The sequence below is a fragment of the Cheilinus undulatus genome, linkage group 13 (assembly GCF_018320785.1).
Source record: "Cheilinus undulatus linkage group 13, ASM1832078v1, whole genome shotgun sequence".
Classification (NCBI taxonomy): domain Eukaryota; kingdom Metazoa; phylum Chordata; class Actinopteri; order Labriformes; family Labridae; genus Cheilinus; species Cheilinus undulatus.
The window spans coordinates 33,412,300-33,425,855 of record NC_054877.1 but is presented as its reverse complement, the minus strand read 5'-3'; the positions used below and the strand labels follow the sequence as shown (position 1 = coordinate 33,425,855).

General features: G+C 38.2%; 1 protein-coding gene across 1 annotated transcript; it reads right to left on the bottom strand.

Moving 5' to 3' along the window:
- Nucleotides 1-5,302: 5,302 nt before the first annotated feature.
- On the bottom strand, nucleotides 5,303-13,255 carry bcl6ab (BCL6A transcription repressor b). The gene is made up of 9 exons (XM_041803849.1): nucleotides 13,204-13,255; nucleotides 9,848-10,019; nucleotides 9,403-9,624; nucleotides 8,466-9,284; nucleotides 8,250-8,377; nucleotides 7,090-7,257; nucleotides 6,862-6,992; nucleotides 6,638-6,775; nucleotides 5,303-6,466 (listed from the first exon to the last, which is right to left on the bottom strand). Exons 1-9 carry the CDS (start codon nucleotides 13,232-13,234, stop codon nucleotides 6,323-6,325), a joined length of 1,953 nt encoding a protein of 650 aa, XP_041659783.1. The 5' UTR covers nucleotides 13,235-13,255; the 3' UTR covers nucleotides 5,303-6,322.
- Between the last annotated feature and the right edge of the window lie 301 nt (nucleotides 13,256-13,556).

Genomic DNA, 13,556 nt, shown 5'->3' with positions numbered 1-13,556 from the left:
CAACTGCTCATTAACAAAAATATCAAATTACATGGCAGCTACAAAGGCAAGTAGACATGGTCAAGACAGTCTGATAAACCGAGCATTGGAATGGGGAAGAAAGGTGATTTAAGAAGTAATCTGGTTTTTGACACACAGCCATTTCCAGGGTTTACAGAGAATGGTGGGAAAAGAAAACATCGGAAGACTACACCAGGTGTCACTCCTGTCAGGATAGAACAGGAAACTTAGCAGGAAAAATAGAGAACAAAAGCCTTAAAATCGTTGCTTGGTTCTTGGTTCAAGTCTGCTTCGACACTCAGGGTAAGAATTTAGTGTTAACAACATGAAATCCTACCAGACTGCCAACAACCATGGCATGTTTGAAGCCACTTAAACCATTTTTGTACCTCACCCAGATGCCCTGTTTCAACTTCAGGACATCTCCCTGTTCACGTCTACATGCCTAAATATATAGTTGCTAGTGTTGTCTTCAAGACCACACTATCCGAGATCAAGACTTGCCAAAGACCAAGACCATAAAAATCAATTTTAAAAAACCATGACAAGGTTGAACAGCTAAAGAGCATTCTCTCTTTAATTTTAGTTTTCTTTTTAAGAAATTTTGACAGATAAAAACAAGGTGTCTGCAACTCTTTCAAAGCACAACATGCAAAAATCTCTAATCTTAACAAATTTGTTCAACTAACTTCTTGTATGTATTTAAGAGCCACAGACAAGTCCAGAAATATTTTAAATATCTGAAAATGAGATGTCTATCTAGATTTGTCAGGTAAACGAGGCCTAAAGTAAGTGTTCAGAGGTATTTTTGACTATAAATAAGATGGACGAGTCTTTGCCTGAGTCTTTGCAGGTGGAGCTATTTGTTGTTTTAGCAAATGCTTCTCTTTATTATCACATTAATTGAATTATTAATTGAAGTTGAAGAATAGCAATCAGTGCTGGTCTCGACCGGTCTTGATGGAAATACTGAGTCCGGCAAGCCCGAGACAAGACCAAGACTGTTTTCAAGTACTACAACACTATTAGTTGCTGCCATGTGATTGGCTGATTTGCACTGAGCAGTTCAATAAGTGGACTTAGTGATCAGTGCATGAAACTTTTTCAATTTTTGTAGCATAAACCATGGGGATTCCATTAGATATACTATATCTATACTTTTGCACAAGGAAGGGGAACCCTTCCTTGTGCAAAAGTACAGAAAACAACACAGCTCTGAGCAACTTATTACAATAGAAAAACAATACAACACAAAACAGCTTACCATACAAACACAAGTTATGCTTAAAATACAATAGGTTCCCAAATTGAAACTACTGGGTAGTCTATTGAACAGGTTTGTGAGATAAAGTGTCTTAGTCATCTGTCACAGTGGTTCCCAACTGTTCTCCTTGGAGCCCCCCTTCTTAAAATTAAAGCTTGTGTTTGTATTGAAATTCTCTGTTTTTGAAACAAAAGTATGATGAATGAAAGGTCAATATTTAAGTCTTGTGTTATGGTTGTACAAGGGTTTTTTGGCGGACTCTAGAAGATTTTCAGATTTCACATTGGCAAGCTTGTGAAAATGGTAAGAAGGACTGCTCAATTAAACTTGCGCACTTTAAGGCTTATTTACCATTTCATGCTGCAAATGCTTTTATGCTCTGTATGATTCTTTCCTGCATAATTTACTGGACCTCTTGTCCACAAGGTCTACAATGACCAAACTTCTGATGATGATTTACAACAAAGTAATTAAAGCGTGGAGAGTGAGGGAAAGATGGTTCAATTCTGGCTTTACTTGCAGAGGGATACAGTGAGGGTCAGGTTGCTTCCATCCTTAAAATTTCTGCAGTTAAGATGGTTCATGAGAACAAGGTCAGGCAGCAGACCCTGGAGACAACAAAGCTATAGACTGGCAGAGGGCGAAAACTACTCTCTAGTAACCAGGATGACTGTCAGCTCATTCGAATGTCACTCAGCAACTGTAGGATGACATCAAGTGACCTACATAAAGAATGGGGACTGGGGTGAAGTGCACCGCGAGAACGGTTTGGAACAGACTCCTAGGGACAGGGCTCAGGCTGTGTACAGCTAGAAAAAAGCCCTTCATCAATGTAAAGCAAAGAAGAGCCAGACTGATGTTTGCAGAAGAGCATAAGGACTGGACCACAGAGTTCTAGAGTAAGGTCATCTTCTCTGATGAGTCCAATTTTTAGCTTTGCCCAACACCTGGTTGTCTTATGGTTACATGGAGACCTGGAGAAATTTGGTGGAGGGTCGGTGATGATCTGGGGATGCTTCAGCAAGGCTGGAATTGGGCAGATTTGTCTTTGTGAAGGGCGCATAAATCAAGTCATGTACAAGGTTATCCTGGAAGAAAACGTGCTTCCTTCTGCTCTGACAATGTTCCCCAACTCTGAGGACTGGTTGTTCCAGCAGGACAATGTTCCACACCACACAGCAAAGTCAATCAAGGCGTGAATGAAGGACAGCCAGATCAAGACCCTGTCATGGCCAGACCAAACTCCAGTGGTCTCTTATTTTTTTCCAGAGCTAAATATATATATATATATATATATATATATATATATATATATATATATATATATATATATATATTTCCCCCCTAAGGTTTTAATTATCTTTTTATTATTTTTCAATAAAATCCTCCAAGAGAGGGAGCAAGGTGTATGGCGGTATATCACAGTTCCTAGTTTCATTGTGCATTATTTGGCTCCTGGGTAGAAAACAATTTATTTATCAATAAGTCAGCCTGTCAGCATAGGAACATTATGTTCCAATGCTGAATAAACAATTATTGGTCAGCATTGAGACGCCTATTATTGTAATGTATTACTACTTATTACGTTATCTTAATGCCCCATAAAACCATGTTTTTTCAGTGTTTTAGGTTCATTGTGCATTTACTTCACAGGCAACGTCCAGTTTAATGTTAATATACAACAGTTAGCTAGCTAGCTTCTTGATTAGTCGACGCCTCTGAGAGAAATCACACGAAGCAACGTGTTTGATAAACGTTACTAAGATTTCAATTAAATGACTTAAATGTGAGTTATTGTAAGTTTTGTTTTATTCCTTTGTGATAATTTATCATCTTTTCCCCCTTTTTTTACAGTTGCATGTATTTTCTTATTAATGGTTACAATGTTAATTATAAAATAATAAACATATTTATCCCTTTAAAACTAAAGGTGGACGTAAATTAGCTCACAAAAACCGTTTGTCACCAAATGAATGCTCACCTTTACTTCCTGCTTCAGTCAATTCTTTTTCATGTGTAGTTATTCACCAGAGTATACACCAGGGGGAGCCAGAGAAAAGTTCCAGTCAGTTTATGCTTATTGTAGCAGCAAACTTTTAGTGTGTGCTGAGACCTGACTTTTGGTTGCGGTACAACTTTATTTTCTTCCACATGTTTGGAATAAGTAGTGCCTGATAAGGGTGTTGAAGCCATTTTGCTGCTTTTTTGTCATCTTTTTTGTTTTCTTTTTTAAATTATTTTGCCATAGAATTTTAAATTTTGATATCAGAACCTGTAACAAATCTATTATAAGCTCTGCACAGTTTTTTGTGTACACTCAGTGTGTTTGCGACCAAATATACTCAACTGAAACCCATTAAAACCACGATTTTTACTCTTTAGCTATCACAGAAAAACCGCGAATTTTATGATATAAAGCTTTCATTCTAAAGTTATTGCTTTTAATTTTCAGTTTTCCCTGTTTTTCATCAAATGTCAGCCAATTTCCTTTTTTGCACAAAGGGAATTGCAATGTTTTTTTCCTGGTTTCCTAGGGGTTACTACTGTACTGATTCATTAAAATCTTAAAAATCTTATTATAATGAAGGCTTTGATAATTCCCATCAAGGATATCCAATTTGCACGTAGTATAAAGAACTATTTCCTTTTTGTCTTTTTTTTACATGGTAAAAAATTAGATTTTTTATGCACTTAAATTTGCACCAAAGGGGTTAAATTCCTAATAATTGATAAATGTTTAATACTTATGATTAGGTCTGATCTTGATTTAAAAAAATCAAGGCCTTAAAAGGGGGATTTTTTTTATGTGTTCTATTTATATTGCTATTTATGTTTGGCATCCTATTTGACCACTTTCATCCTTAGTGTAACATCAGTCAGAATCTTAAGATTAAAAAAAAAATGCATGAAAAATAGAGTTGTTGCTCACTATTAACATAATCAAGACTTCAATAATCCCCATCAAGGAAATTCAATCTGCATGTAGTATATAAGAAATATTTCTTTTTTTCATTGCAAACATCAGTGTTTGCACTTAAACTGTAATTTAAAGGGTAATGTTTCTTAAAATTTATTTATTTATTTGGATTATGATATTGAAAATTGAATAAACAAAAGTTGAAAAAAAATAAATGTATATCATTTTTATCTTTTTTTTTTGTATGCTGCCATTTTTGGTCACCCTGAGTGTTACAATTTACTTTAAATCATCTGTGGCTTATTGATATCCAGGACGGGGTTTATGACACAGTAAAACTTCCTTTCTGTATATTTGTAAGGAGTTTTCACAAATGTGAGTTTCTTGTAATAACTGTAGATTGCTCTTCAAAACAAACTTTTTTAACAATAAATTTCTTTACCATCTACTGTCTGCAACACAAAGAATTTTTAGGGCAAAGCATGAGCAAAAATTTCCAATGTAATAGTGATAATGTTTTCCCCCAAATATTCCTAAACTTTTCAATGAACCTTTCAGTAAAATCCCAGTCATTTTAATTAAAACTCCCCCAAATTTCTCTGAAAACTCCCCAAAAGTTCCCAATCAAGTTCCCCAAAAGCTTCACCAAGAAATCAGAAGTTCTCACAAAAAACTTCATGTTTGACTGTTTTAAAGAAGTTTCTATTGACATCAGAAGTCTCTTTTAGATGCTATATGGAGCAAAAAAAATTAATTAGTATAAAAAAAAACTTTCATTCATACAATCTGAGGTTTTGTCCCCGCTCTGGACTTTCTTTTTAAGTAAAGTGTGCTGTGATCTTGAATGTACATTGATCAGTGAAATTTGCTTTTATGAGCACAGAATGAAGAAAAAGTATCAACAATAAGGTCAGCAAGTTTAAGTTTGGTAGAATGAATAGAAAACGTTTACTAAAATTACTAGAAGTAGATCAGTAGGGCTGATTACAGTGGTGTAAGAAAGCCAAAAGATAAAGTCCTAATTCAGACATGCAAGATCTCTAGAGGATATGAAAGTCTCTCCAATATAATTAAGTCTTTGTATAAATGATTTCACACAAAAAAAAACATAAAACAACTGCTCCATAATGTATATTTTATTTTCATGTAATTTATATATTTCATATATCATTCTCTGCAGTTACAAAGACATTTGCTGACATATTTTCCTGAGCATTTTTTAGCTTGGGGCCTGGTGCATCTGCATTTTAAGAGCTACACAAAACAATCAGCTACAAGATAACAGTACCTGATGTGACTGCACATGACAAAAGGGCAATGTACCAAATGAGAAATACATCACGATGACTGTGACATTTAACATGATGGGGAAGATAGCAAATAGAGAAGTTTAAATGTGTAAGGCACTGTGAATATACTGGTTCGTACAAGCGTGCTATAATACATATGGTTATTTAAAATACAATCAAATTTTAATGATCCTGTGAATGGATCATTACAGCACCAAATGTGTTAGAATACAGCAAAGGAAAGAACATAAATAAGAATATAACAAGTGAAACGGTTGAAAAAAGAAAATATTTACAAAGCATTTTAAACAGATGAAAATGTACCACAAACTATGACATGGCAAAATAACAAGCCCTTGTGTTATCAACTGCATGTAAGAAAAACAAACTCTGCGTAAATATATCTGTACTCTGCCAGCAGATGGCAATCTGAAAAATATATATTATCTTATTTACAAAAATAAACTAATGAAACATGAACAATGAGCACATTACTGGGCTAATTCTCACCAGTAGCTGAAGCAAAAGTGTAACAGTGATTCTCAATCCGAGCAAGAGAGGACTGTCCTTCAATGCTGCCATACTGATGCGTGATTGGCCAAACAGAGAAATACCTGCTCATGTTCGCATTCACAATGTGCACTCTGTTGTTAGACATTCACAGCCAAAGCATTAACTTCTACAATCTTTGAAATACCAAAGAGCTTACATAAAGTAACGTCTGCGCATCATATACAAATGCATAAAAGGCATGTACTACATACATATAATATTTATGTTTTCTGTTTGTAAAAAATAAAAATCTTTTGACAAAATGGTGGCTGACGCAAAAGGAAAATGCACAGAAGGACTTCAGCATGAGCTTATCAGGTTGGTAAGGACGTTAGTGGGCGTCCTGCGATACTGCGCCTTGGTGTTGGTGACGGCGCCATGCTTCTGCCGAAGATGAAGCCTCAGCTGACTCTTGTGTCTGAAGTGGAGGTCGCATTTTTCACACTGAGGGAAAGAAAGAAATTTTTAGGATAATATCTTAAAATAGAAGGTTTTATCAAGCACAGATAGCTCAATGCTCTCCAGGATTACCACTCAGGATTTATAACTATTGATAGGTGCAGAGGGGATTACTCTCTGTGCCAGCAGACAGAGGATAAAGAGCAGGAAGCTTACATGATAAGGCTTTTCTCCTGTATGAATGCGCATGTGGCTCTTGAGCGTCTGAAGGTGGCGAAAGTGTGTGCCGCAGATCTCGCACGGGTACGGCTTCTCTCCAGTGTGGATCAACACATGAGCGCGGAGATGGGCCACCTGGAGAGGAAATTAGATTAGACTCCACACTCACACAGGCAGTGGGTTTACTTTTAATAGGATTTTCTTGTTTCTTTTGTTCCTACCTGGACAAATCTGGAGCCGCAGGTTTCACACTTGTATGGCTTCTCTCCAGAGTGAATGCGCGTGTGCGTCTTGAGGTTGGCTGGTCGGTTGAACTGAGCCCCACAGATGTTGCAGTGGTACGGCTTTGCACCTGGATGTTAAGAGCAACAGAATGAGGAATGACTGAGTCTGAAGTACTATGTAATAGTACTTTTTAAAAAAAACAAAGCAGGATTAATGAGTCTTACCAGTGTGAACGGTCTTGTGGCTGGCCAGGTTGCCTTTGTAGCGAAAGGCAGCCTGGCAGCAGTCACACTTGTATGGCTTGTCACTGTGGACCTGGACCATGTGGTCTCTGAGGGAATCCTCCTCTAAGAACTTCGAGTCACAGCCGTTGCAGAAGTAGGTGTTGTTTTCTGGAGGAACAGCAAGGCATAAATTTATCTCTGAATTTATCTAATGTGAGGGACTTTTGATTAGTGTTTTGGTGCTCCCTGTAGAGAAACTAGTAATAACTGATCTTGTCCTGTACATGTTTGAGAAGTGTTTCTTGAGAGGGGGGTCTGGCTGCAGACCGTTCACCTGGGACGGCATCTATCTCAGAAAAGGCCATAATTTTCCAGTACAACATTTAGTTTCAGTTTTAAATTTTTTTTTTATTTAATTTAACTCTTGAAGTCTGGCAGTTACAGTCATGAAATAACCTATAGCTTAAACTAACTTAGCAACATAGATAACTTAGATATGTATCTTGCGTAGCTGCTTTGTGAGGTTAGCTTTAGCTTGTCTTTATCTATAGGTAAGTTAGGTTTGGCAATGTAAGCTTTAGAAAACAGCTACGTAGCTAACTTAGATGCCAAGATAACTTAGATATATAGCTTGCATAGCTTCTTTGTAGGCTTAGCTTTAACTATGTTAACTGTGTTGGCTACATAGCTCTGTTTTCTATTGCTAAGTTAGCTTTTGCAATGTGAGCTTCAGCAAATGTAGTTAGGCTAACTTAGCTACGTAGATAACTTAGATATGCATCTTGTGTAGCTGCTATGTAAGCTTAGCCTCAGCTACATTATCTACACGGCTTGAGCAGCAAATCTAGCTATGTAAACTACACTTGCTGCGTTAAAATGTTTTCATGAAGGATGAGCTTTTTTTGTCTTGTGTTTCTTAATCTTTGCCATGGCACATATGAGAAAAGGTGTTTTGAAAGCATCTAATCGACTTTGTCACACCTATCCTTTAACAGCAGTCTAATACATCAAAACTCTGCTGATTTAGTCATAGTCATGGTCTAGTTTGCTTTGGGCTGTCATAAAAAGGAATAATTATTTCAGTCTGTTTCGTAATCAACTTAAATAATGATCCTTATATCCTTTTATTTTTTTGTCCTGTACATGTTCAGTTGACTTACCACAGGTGGAGGGGGAATTCTCTGAGTGTAGTTTGGTGGTTTCATCTCTGCTGTACGAGTCAGGAGAGAGGTGACCCATCTCCATGCAGCGGGGGCTGTCACAACCACAAGAGGAGCATCTGCGCTGGCTGCACACAGAAAGATGATGACAAAGTTAGTATTCAGTAAAGTTTTTTCTCTTACAGATATGGACTGAGCTAAAATTTCTGTCCTCACCTGATGCTGCTGCAGGTGCTGCTGCCACAGCTGTCCACACTCTGAGAGGTCAACGTTTCCTCTCTGTGCTCGGTAGCTCCCTCTTCCATCTGAACATTGCTGTGTCCCCCCGCATCTCCACTCCTGTACGGGCTCAGCATGGGGGACATAGCTGCAGCTTCGGCACTGCCTCCCTGAACCTCCTTCTCGTTCTCATCGGGCGTTTGGTTCATAACAATCAGCTTGTACTTCTTCCAGTTGCGGGCCTTGGTGTCATTAGGGCAGTCTGACAGCTGTTTGAGGCTGAGGGAGGCGCTTCTGCTGCTGTTAGACTCTGTGGGCGAATTGGGCTGGCAGTCAGATCTCAGAGGGCTTTGAGGGCTACAGATCACACCTTTTAGAAAACTGGGAGACAATCTGAGGCAGCTGCTTTGTGGGTGCTGAACACTGTCTTCCTCTGTGGGTGTGGCAGGCCTTTGAAGACCCTCTTGAATTCCTGCCTGTCTCATGATGGTGGTAGTGGGGAAACTTGGGTGGGGTGGCACTGGGTGGGAGATGATCCTGTTGGATTCACTGTGAGTCGACTGGGACAAAACCCCTCTTCTGGTAAGGTTGGTGGACTTTTGGGGACTTTCCAGTTGGCCAACAGGGACATGGGGGTCACCATAGACGTGATAGGAGCCGGAGGTGTTGATCCCCCTGAAGACATTGGGGATGTAGGAGGAGTTTGATGTGTGGATTTTTGTAAAGTCTGGTTCTTTTTCAGCAGCAGGTCTTTCCTCAGACAGACATAAAGAGTTAACTTGTACCTCTTCAGCTGTCATGTTCAGAGACTGATTCCTATGGAAACAGATCGAACACAAAGTTTTAACTTTATCTCCTCTGAATTCATCTTAAACAAAGGTTTATTTTGTCATGTTTTTTGTCATATTTAGTTATGTTTCATGTTTTGCTCTACCTGGACTTGATGAACCTGTGGCAGGTGTCAGCCACATGCTCCATCTGGAGGTAGACAGCTGTGTTCATGGTGGCAACCACAAGACTGTCCTTCAGGTTGAGACAGGACGTGTACATAAAGTCCAGCAGGATTGAGAAACCCTTGGGGTCCACTTTGGGATCTAAGCTGATGGCACTGAGGTTTGCATTCTCGGGGTCCATGAACACAGAATAAAAGAAGCCACTGAAAAAGAAGAGATAAGATTAATGAGCATATGCACAGATGAGATTCACTAACTCCTGGAAATTAATTTATTGGGCATAAGGTGTGAAAGGAGGTGGCAGGGGCAGTGAGCCACTATGTTAAGAAAAAGTATGAAATATGCTCCCAGAAATAGCTGACATTTAATATGCACTGTGAAATGAAAATGTCAGGTAGCTGTGTAAAATATTATGCTTTTACATACCTGCAGGCCACCAGAACAGCCTTGTGAGCACGAAATTGCTGCCCGTCCACCTGTATGGTGACATCAGTCAGGATGTTTCTGCTGCGGAGGCGGTTGAAGTTGAGCAGGACGTCGCCTGCATGGCGGGTGAACTGAATGCAGCCATCTGGGGTCGTGGCCATGCTGTCGAAATCTGGGCAAGGGCGGAAATAGTAACAAAAGTTGTTTTATAATGGCGCTGTCAGTAAAATAAAAATGTATCACATTAGTCATAGGCTTTGGAAAGAATTAATTGCAATTAATCGCAAATGTTGATGGTTTGAGAAAGACTGCAAAACAATCAGAAACGACATGCTTCTGAATGGCACCTAAATTTGCTACTAGCTTTTGAAGCCAAGGGCAGATTTTCCACTCACTGGTCAATCTAGGATGGTGCTAATGTGGAGGAGGAACCAAAAGCCTGATTTGAACCTGGGCACATGGGGGGGCGCCCTAACCACTAGGTCATCTGTGCCCCCTCATACATTTTTTTAATTGCATTTTTCCCCTCAGGATTAATCAATAGAGATGGGCCAGATCCAATCCAATATTGGTATCAGGTTCAATATTAACATTATTTTTATATTGGACTGACGTCTAATCTATGTTACCGATCCAAATCTGCACTTTCACTGGGCGGTGAATGCAGCACATGCGCACTAGAAGACTACCCGTTTTTATTTGAAGCCAGCACAAAGTGTAAATATATTACTGGGAATAATATTAAGTTTACATTTCAAAATATGTATTGGTCTTTGAATAACAATTACACTTACAAATTCATAAGAGCTTTATGTAACCCTAACCTTAACCTTATAATACCATCAAAAAAATAACATTTATTACCAGGACTGTCAAGATTAATCTGCTTTATTGTGATTATTTAAAGCCCACAATTACTGCATCAATGTAACTTTAATCACAATTAATCTCATGTTTTATCATACCTTCCAACACACTTTGTTTAAGGCAATGACAGCATCTCCCTGCAGCCAAAGTAATGTAAAATAAGTCCACCACTGCTCCTTAATGTCTCATTTCACTTTTAAAATCTCAGACAGCTCAGTGGGCAAGCCAGAAGTCATCTGTGCCTTTTAAATGATACATATGCCATTTTAAATCCATAGCAAGTTCCTTTTTCTGTGGTTACGTCTGTGTTTTAATCTTCCTCTTAAAGTGGGTCTGTATCCAAAGAGGAAGTCTATCACCCTTAGTTTAAGACAGTTTAAAAAAACTCCAAAATGACATGTAAACAATATAAAACGCAAAATAGTAGAATGATAAAATTCCAATAAAAATAGTGCAATTAATCATGATTAAGTACAGAAATTCTGGGATTAGTCGTGATTAAAAATGTCAGCTTTTTGACAGCCTTATTTATCATGAAAATCAGATTCTACATTGTCATCATAATAAATCAAAATTAATCAAACATTTTGATTAAATGTTAAATAAATGTTAAATAAATTCAACATTTAATTTATATATGACTACAGTGGCAAAAAGATACAGGACAGAAAGATAATAACATATGAAATATGCATGGATGAGCATAAGCAGACCACATTTGAAAAAAATGAAGTTCACTAGTTAAAAGGTTTGTAGCAGTAGAGATTAGTTTGATTTGCAGACTAGGTGGGATTTTCTGCATTCTGGTACACTTAAGAAATCAGCTTAAAATACCAAAATCTAGCCAAAATCAAGCACTTAAGTTTTAACAAACCATAAATGACTCAAATAAAGCCCCTCTAAGGAAAAAATCCCTATGCTTATTTTAAAGGTCACTTATCAAGAATATTTGCAGTGGAAAGGCTAGCTCTGCAAAGTGCTTTGCTGTTTCATTGGTTCCAGGTTTTAGAATAATAGTCTAAGGAATCAGTCTCTATGCTGGTGGTCTTAAAGAGGCTTCAGTTTTCATCTCAGTCCATGCTACAAGCCCCTCACATGAGCTTTAAACAGGTTAACAAACAGCATTTCTCCACCTCTGACTTTCACCCTCACTATGAGCAGCAACATGCCAGCTGCCCTCAGGGTTCAGGATCAAAACAAGCTTGAAACGGAACAAGTGTCCTGCCAGAGTTTCATCAGGAGGAGGCGTCATTGCAAAGAGAAAAGTAAAAGGTATGTTTTCTCGACCTCCTGAGCTCACAACTCAAAGCCTTTACTTGCCACAGTGTTATTTAATAGAATAAAATACATCATTTAAATAGTTTCAGTCATAATTCAAAACTGCGGGAGTGGGTTAGCACATGGATAAGTTGTGATTAAGTTTTTTCAGAATTTTGAAAAGTTTGTAAAACTTACAAAAAAACACTAAATATCAATGCAAACGCAGCCAGTGATGTTAAAAAGTTAAATCGAGAGTGTTTGTGTGAGTGCTGGCGCTGTCTATAGTAGATGTACATAATGTAACAGACAGCTCGCTGCTGGCAGCCTGCAGCTTGTAAACGTGTTTGACGTTGAGCACATTCCGTCCTGACTGCTCAGATTAGGTTGCCAGTACACAGAGAGGTTTCCTGTTCCCCGATATAAGTAGAACTCAACTCATTTAACCCATTAGTATTTACTCCCATCCTGCTAAACTAATCGCTCCACTTACTTCTAAACCAATTACACTAAATCGAGATGATACAATTTCGTCGGATGTGATTTTTAAGGAGTGGTTATTTATTTGTAGCTCGCCCAGTAGGCCAGCTTAACTCCGTCTAAGTTCAGAAATGATGTTAAAATGTCATGTGTTGGGATAACTGTGTACACTAAATATGCCGTTTATGTTTTTTAGCAGGAAAAGGGGATAGCAAAAACGTAGATAGCTCTGCATTTGAGACTCTCGGTGAACTAAAAAGACTATCGACAAGAGAAATGCGCAAGGAAGAAAACAAGAAAATGTGACTGAAGCAGACCGACCAATCTATAGTTGCGCAACTACTGCCCTTCTCACTGGTTTCCCAAACTTTCAAAATAGTGTTTTAAACATTAATAATAAAGACATCAATAGAAACAGCATTTCCTAAATGAGTTCTAACAAGGAGTACTGCATTAGATAAACGTTTAAGCCGCCAGTGCTGTTTGTTTTCAGTCGACTTCAAGTACAAGTGTTGAGATTGAATCCGCACACATACTGAAGTCACACTTCCGTCAAAAACACAACCAGACACAGCACATCTCTCTATAAACTTTCACCGTTCAAACGCTAAGTTCTCTTCTTGCTTAAGAAAACACTAAATTTTGTCAAATAAAGCGATAAAAATCCATCCCAGGAGCAGCAGAGGAAGCCCTTACTGCTTCAGCCTCACTTCTGACCTAATGCTGAGAAAATAGGAAGGAAAAAAAGTCACCTTGTAAAAGTTTCCTCGAAACTCCGAGCATCACCAGTTCTGAGAATCCAGTTCTAAGAAACAGAGCAGCTCAATTCTCGGAATTTCAACACAGGGCTGTACCATTATGTGTAGGGCGGGGGAGCTACTCACCCTCATCTGCTTTATTTCAACTCACTACCGTCAATACTGAGCAGTTTTACTCATAACACTAAACCATTACTCCAAATTAAACGTATTTATGAGATGAATGTGCTTTATTTTAAAGACTTTAACAGTTAGAAAGTTTACTTCAAAGTGAATTTATCTCCCTGTGTAGTGGATGAGCCCAAGTGCAAGGTCAGCTGACCAAGTTATAAATACTGTGGGGAATA